General features: G+C 35.5%; 1 protein-coding gene across 1 annotated transcript; it reads right to left on the bottom strand.

The window, feature by feature from the left end:
• Window positions 1-5,416: 5,416 nt before the first annotated feature.
• Window positions 5,417-7,401, bottom strand: LOC113724133 (uncharacterized acetyltransferase At3g50280-like). Its single transcript, XM_027247071.2, has one exon. The coding sequence runs from the start codon at window positions 7,184-7,186 to the stop codon at window positions 5,687-5,689; it is 1,500 nt and encodes a 499-aa protein (XP_027102872.1). The 5' UTR covers window positions 7,187-7,401; the 3' UTR covers window positions 5,417-5,686.
• Between the last annotated feature and the right edge of the window lie 12 nt (window positions 7,402-7,413).

Here is a 7,413-nt window from a genome sequence, read left to right on the forward strand (position 1 = left end):
TTTGGCCAGATGAGATTAAATTAATTCAAAGCATTCTAGCTGGAAACGATCGCAATAAGGATAAGCTAATTTGGCATTTTTTTTAAGGAATGGATGCTTTACTGTGAAGAGTGCGTATCACTTGATCAAGTAGCGATCCTTTAATTGGGAGAATTTGCCATCCAATAGTAGTATTCTAAAACAAAGTGTTTGGTCTTGATTTTGGCACTTGAATCTTCCTGAGAAAATTAAAATTTTCTTATAGAGGGTGTGTAAATATGTACTACCAACCAGCACTAAACTCAATACTAAAAGGCTTCATTTAGATATGGCTTGTCCTTTATGTCTCACTCTGGTTGATGATATTGATCATACCTTGTTAATTTGTCCTATAGCTATGCAATCGTGGCTCTTAGTTTCTTAAGCCAAAAAGTTCAACTGCATTCAACTAATTAGGTCAAATCTTGGCTTCCTAACTTTCTTTTTAGACTATCAAGCAAGGAGATGATATTGGTGAGTGTTATACTTTGTATTTTGGAGCGATTTTTGATGGACCTTATAGGTATTCTCTTAGTTTGGTCCCCCCATCTATAGCATTCCTAAATCAATTCCATGGACCAAATTCCAAAGATAAATTTAATATGCCTACCTCTATCAATCGAGGTCATCAATATCTCGTTGGATATGATCCAGTGCAGGTTTTGTTAAGGCAAATTTTGACGAAACTGTGTTTATGGATGACGGATTACCAGGGGTTGGTGTTATTATTTGAGATTATAATGGAAGTTTCATTGTTGAACTTTCCAAAAAAATTCTTGGGATATTGGAACCAAATATAATTGAACCATATGCGGCTCAATATGCTATTCAATTACTGCATGATTTGGGTTTCAATAAGATTGTTCCAGAAGGATATTCACAAATGGTCATCAAAATGTTGGATCATTTGGAATCTGATGATTCATCATGTGGTTTGTTGATTGATGACGCCATTGTTTATGTCAAGATTTCATGCGCTTCATATGGAGTCATAAATCTTTTAATGTTCTTACTCATAACCTTGCTAGGTATGCTGTTAATCTTTTAGATTCTTGTATATGGAGAATCTCTCCTTCATCTTTTACCAGTTCTACACTTATTGCAGATTTGATTTCATGATCAATAAAATTATTCTATTTTTATTATTAAAAAAACAAATATAAGTGGTTGCTGATAGGCTAATTTCCAGACATACCCAGCAAATCTATTCTTAGTCATCTGGAGCGTGGACACATAGAAAATGACCGGTCTCTTACTTTCGAAATCTTGCTTAATGTTATCCCTCATCTATCACCGTGTATGAATTTAGTCTCTTATTTTTAATAAAGTTGACCAGTGTAGGACCTTTGACACAAATTGAGAAAAGCTAATGAAAAAGTCACGTGAGTTGCACATGCATTGCTAAAACAAAACTAAATGACCAAATTGGTCCCAAACCTTTAAAGATTTAACCATTACGGATCGGAATTATAATAGCAAACAAAATTTGTCTCTTTAACTTTAAAAAAATTTTGGCCAAAGGTGATCCATTTATCTAAAAATTAAGAGTTGCTAATGAAGTTTAGAGACCAATTAAGGAACTTTCATAACATTAGTCTAGAAAAATTATAACGACTTTAAAATCCAAAATAATTTATTAAATTTCTAAAACTCACAAAAAAAAAAACACATTAAAGTGAAGAAAATAAATTTATATAACTTAAAAAATTTTCAAACAAAATGTTAATCATAGAGTTAATTTTTTCTTCTTTTAGCCGAAAATATCGTGGAGATATGTACTAAAAGTCAGAGAAAACTCTTCAGGATTATTTGCGACAAAGTACAAAAAACTATTTTATTCATTACAAAATATTCGGTGAGTTTTACACTTTTACGGTTGTATAAATTATTTAGAAATTTTGAATATTTATTGAAAAATGGCACGAACCCATATAGGATGTCTCATCTTCGTTAGCGACTCTCAATTTTTTTTTTTTTTAAAAGGATTACTTTAACCAAGTATTCTTTTTTTTTTTTTTTTTTTGTTTGAAGCATTACTTTGACCAAGTTATCTGTGTCTGCACATATTACTAAGGGACCATAATAGTTAAAACTATAAAGTTGAAAGACTAAATCAGTCAAGCAATTGTATTTTTCATGACGCAGATATGATTCACGTGTTTTCAATTGAAGGTACCTTTAGGTCCTTTACCATCATATTTTTCTTTGGGATACAATACAACCATGTTCAATGTCATTGAAAATTTTTTTTTTGGGGGGCAATGTCATTGAATTTGATACATAAAAGTCCTTTCTTGTGATTATGGGGTACAAGTCTATAATACTCACAAGATAATATAAATAGGGAACACAACCTACTTTGAGCATTCATATGAGGAATTTGATTTGACTGAAAAATTTATTTGTTTCTTGGGGTAAGTTTCTCTAAAGAAGAGTCATGGAAATTGGTTAATTTCATATTCTTTTGGAGTAAAATTCTATAAAATAGTTTATTGAAATTATTAGACAAATTTAGGAAATTATTTGCCTTGGCAAAACATCTTATGACTATGTATGCTCTCTTTTTTCTTTTGTAACCAACTCTAAACTTGTCGAGTGTAGAAACAACCTTGATTAACAGTGAAACCGGGCGCCACTTGGGACTATTTTCTAGAAAATGGGACTTAATATAGTATAGCTAGTAAATATGTAATGATTTATAGTCTAGTGACTAAGATTTAAACTTCAGGAATTAGAGATCTTGAATTCAAATTCCTATTTTCCTCATCTCTACTTATCAAATCCCATCATTCCCCTTTCTATAAAAAAAAAAAAAAAAAAGAATTAATGTTCTATACACTGATAGTGTATATACTTTCACCATTAGATGCATGACACATAATTCGAATTTGAATTTGAAACTCAAATTTTGCATATATGTTATATATTCAGCCGTGATAGTGTATACAACGTCAGTGTATATAAGATTTACTCTTAAAAAATATAATAATTCATACACTAGTGTCCAACAGATTGGTCATTGTTTAAAGATACAAAATGGTTTTGTTGATTTCTATCGAATGAATGAAGCCGATTGCGAGTATCATTTGGAAACTAATCAAACAGTTAGAAGGAAGGTTTCTTGAATGGTTTTTTGAAGTTAAATTTCCTTTAAAAGTTAATTGAGGAAGAGTAAGGAAGAAAACATATTTGAGAAAATTTGTGCTATATATATATTTTTAACTATATCAAATCTAATTAAAGACGAGGACTTACAAGTAATATAGTATCTTCATAACACATACCTTTATTGTTGAGATTGTTTCGCCACCAGATAATTCCAAAGTTTAAACGGCTTTATTCATCTTTTTTCAATCCCTTTGTTTACTTTGTTTTGAGAAGCCATAACTCTTTACAAGAAAGCGGTAGGTTACTTGCGAATCAAGTGGCTGCCTTAATGTCTTTGGACCGCTTTTCTAGTAACCAATTGGAGGGAGAATCTGCAAATCTGCGAAGCCCCTCACTCTCTCCTCTTTAGCTCTGCCAGAGTCCGCCCTCTCGTTTCCAAGCTTCCAAGAGGAGCAAGACAAAATCGCTCGCTCACTCTCTCTTTCTCGTCTGTCGGTGTCCACCATTTCTGAGCTTCCACCAGATTTCCGCCATTTCTGCCAGGCGAATTTGCCCCCTCCCGTTACTTTTACTACCTCAGCAGTCATCCCCAACCAACCATATTTTCTTTTTCCTTCTGAACTCTGAAAAGCTCGTGAGTGTGCTGCTGCTTAGCTTTCAAACAGCATAAAAGGTTTGATCTCGCAATGCAAAAGCCTGATTTTTATGCATTTAGCAAATTTTTTTGAGCTCGCGTTTTCTCGAAAATGCGAGTTCAATAATAAAATAAATTTTTTTTCCACGTGAGCTCGCATTCCATATGTAACCTCGCATTTCCTGAATGCGAAGATCCCTAGCCGGAATTTCAAACCAAAATCATCACCCTCTTGTAGAATTTTTTTGAAATCCATCGCAAAGTTAGAAATTTGTCCGTTGCCAATCGCCGACGCCGACTCCCGCCATCTAATGGCAAACTTTGTAAAAAAATTTATGCCCTCTTCATCTTTTTGTGTGGGTTGCAATTCTGGCTACAAACTCAACCAAAATTCACTGCACAATCGTTAAATGGGCCTACATGTGAGGCTAGGCTGCTCTATAACCTCTCCTTTCCCAACGGAAGCAAAGACCAAATTTCACTCTATTTATAGCAAAGCACTTGTCATCGGGGTAGAAGTAGAACATGATCAAGTCAAATGAACCTATTTATGTTGACTACTTCCATTTTTTCGGATAAAATTGAAACAAAAAAGAAAAATAAAATAAAAAAATTGCGAGTGAAGATTAATAACTAGCTGCTCCATTACCTTCTTCAAAAACCCATTTCCTATCCCTTACCAAATTTAACACAAGTCTTTTTCCTATCCCTTACCATATTTAAGACAAAGCCTTTCAAATGATATGAAGGACAAACTTCCAAATCTCAATTTACAAAAAACTGGAAAAAAAAAAAAACACAAATCAAGTAGCCAAGTCTTTTTGAAGATAATAGTTTCACTTGTGTATCTAAACAATAGCAAATGATTTCTCTAAACATCATAGTACTCTACCAATTCTAGTCCGAATCCAGCACCATAATGTCCGTATCTTCGCATGTTCTTAGTGGCTTAACCGAAGAAGAAATAAAAAATTGGATGGAATAGGAAAAAACAACGACTTTGGTTTAGAAAGATGGAGGAGGAGGAGAAAAGATAAAGGAGGAATTAGAATATGTGATGAAATTGACTGCAAAGAAGGGTGAATTCTTATTTTATTCAATTTGTTGGTTTATGTATATATATATATATAATTTTTATGTAAGCAATATGATAAAACATGGCCTCTATAAGGGCATTTTGGGATTATCACACTAATTTTTTGCTGACCATACCAGCTTCACTAACTACTCAAGACGGTAGGGATGATTTTGATAAAGGTTTGCTCGGCAGAGGGTTTGACTGTTATTTTGTCAAACCTCAAGGTTTGATTGGAAATTTGGTCAAATTTCGGGGGAGATAAATGTAATTAATCCACTTATCATTGAGTAAACTAACTTTCTACAAATTTAGTATTACATTACAAAGTAGCTTACGACAAACCTATTTCATTTAAAATTGATTGGCTGTCTCACTAGTTGAATTCAAAATGTTATTTGAGCTTGCTGGCCTCAAAAGTGAGTCAAATTCTTTATGTATTTGTCATTGAATTTTATTGTAAAAATGCTATTCATTGATGGAATCAATCCATTCAAAAGAAAGATATCTCTACACACTATAAAAAAAAAATCTGCCTCTAACACATTTAACAAGCAAAACAACAAAAAAAGTCTAAAGAATTTAAAGTCCAATCATCCATCACAAGATGCAATTTAATTTAGAATATCACCATACTGCTACCATGCATTATCATCATAAGCATCGAAATTATAGCATTCACTGCAGGAAACCCTTATTTGGGTTGTTGGGTTTTTCCCCATTTTTGTGACAGGGTGGATGCTCTAACTAGAAGCAACGCCACCAGGTCGGCTACCTGGAGAGTCTGAAATTATAGCATTCGCTACAGGAAAACAATTCTTGAACTCAGTAATTAACTTGCCCTTCATAAACTAAGAGACGGTCTCCATAAACTCCCTGTCACATTCAAGAGACGTCATTGCATGTGGTACAAGGCAAATCTCGAAATCCATGCTTCCCCCTCCTTCGGCTCCTGGACTCACTATCAATTTTCCATCAAATTTATTTCCACTCCCATTTCGGATTGCAACTGGTTTCCCAAGTCCAAATTCAGTTCCATACATGTTGAATCGTGGAGAGCCTCCCAGAAGTACAGTATTGGGATCAGGCTCATCAGCCCTACGAGGTAGGATTGGCGTTTGCAGCCATGAATTGATCCATTCATTTGAATGATTGATCACTGCTTGATGCAGCAGCCAGGCTGCCCATCCTAGGCCCTGTTCCAGCAATTCGCCACAGCCAGTTGTTGCCATTGCTGGCTCTAGGTAGTTACCAAAGCAGTCCTGAGACATTGGTGGAACTAACCTTGATCTAACATTCATAATAGTAAAGAACGCTGTTTGGCGATCTAATGGGAAGTTTCGAGCCCTAGTGATACATCTCCACAGATGAGCTGACAGAGCCTGTAAAGAAGAAATCTCATTGGTATTGCGTTCAGCATTTGCCTTTGCCTTTATCTTTGCCACTGACTCTGATGAGAAATGAAATATTCTTTCCCTGATCGTGTCGTTATCTCCATCATCTATGCTGATGATGACTTGATCATCACGGGCCCTAAGTAGATGGCTAAGTAATGGATCATGTTGTCCCTGTGAAGGCAATCCATCATGTGCTGGTGTTCTTGAGACAGCAGTAATAGCGTCCAGCCATGTGTTTGCTTTGTCTCTGCTGATGATGACTTGATGATCATCATGGTGAATGAATGGAAGTCTAAGAAATGGATCATGTGGTCCTCGTGGAAACCATCGATCATGTACTGGGGGTCTTGAGATAGCACTTGTCCTCCCCTCAGCTTTGAATATCTCCGACCATGAGTCCAAGAAATGCCAGAGAGACGTCCCATCTCCAACCATGTGGTTCATGGAACATCCAATGAAGATCCCATCTATCAGCTCAGTGATTTGAATGGTCAGCAGAGACTTGGTGTGACCAGCATAGTTGACTGACCTTCCGTGATCAAACAATGATCCTACAATTCGAGGAATATCTGTCGGTGAAGTTATATCATCTATAGTCAGGTCCAGGGATGCGTGAATAAATCGTGCCCCAGGCCCTTTACTGCAGTCGATATAGAATGCCAAATCAGAAGGATTCTCTTCTTTTTTCTGTGTTGCAAGACGACCAGCCAATGGATAGAAATGAACAAGGGTTATAGAAAGAGACTCCTTTAGTTTCTGCACGAATTCTTGAATTTGGTTCTCATCAGTGTCAAATGCCAGAGACTTTGCAAAAACGAAGCCTTTCTGCATATAGTGCATAAAGACCGCAACCACATCCCATGGTGCCAAGTAAACTGGTTGTTTCGACTCTTCTGGAGTGTACTTTGGTCTGATAAAACATTCAGATAGATATTGGACTGCCGGAGTCTCCATTCTTTCACCTGCGCTAGTCAGCTAGTCTGAATTTCAACAGATGGAGCAAATTGTCAGAATTGACAGATGGAGCACATTGTCAGAATTTCAACATTGGAATCATTGTTATTAATACAGTGTCCCCTTGTTAGCTGGAAAGATGCCCCATCACTAGAATCTTTTAATATGAAATTCTTCTTGTTGCAAAAAATTGATGTAATGGCGGAAAGAGGGTCCAATAAAAAAAT

This window comes from Coffea arabica, chromosome 2c (assembly GCF_036785885.1).
Source record: "Coffea arabica cultivar ET-39 chromosome 2c, Coffea Arabica ET-39 HiFi, whole genome shotgun sequence".
NCBI classification, from domain to species: Eukaryota; Viridiplantae; Streptophyta; class Magnoliopsida; order Gentianales; family Rubiaceae; genus Coffea; species Coffea arabica.

What these genes read in the sequence shown, in the direction of transcription:
- LOC113724133 (XM_027247071.2), bottom strand. Translation starts at nt 7,186, where the DNA reads ATGGAGACTCCGGCAGTCCAATATCTATCTGAATGTTTTATCAGACCA.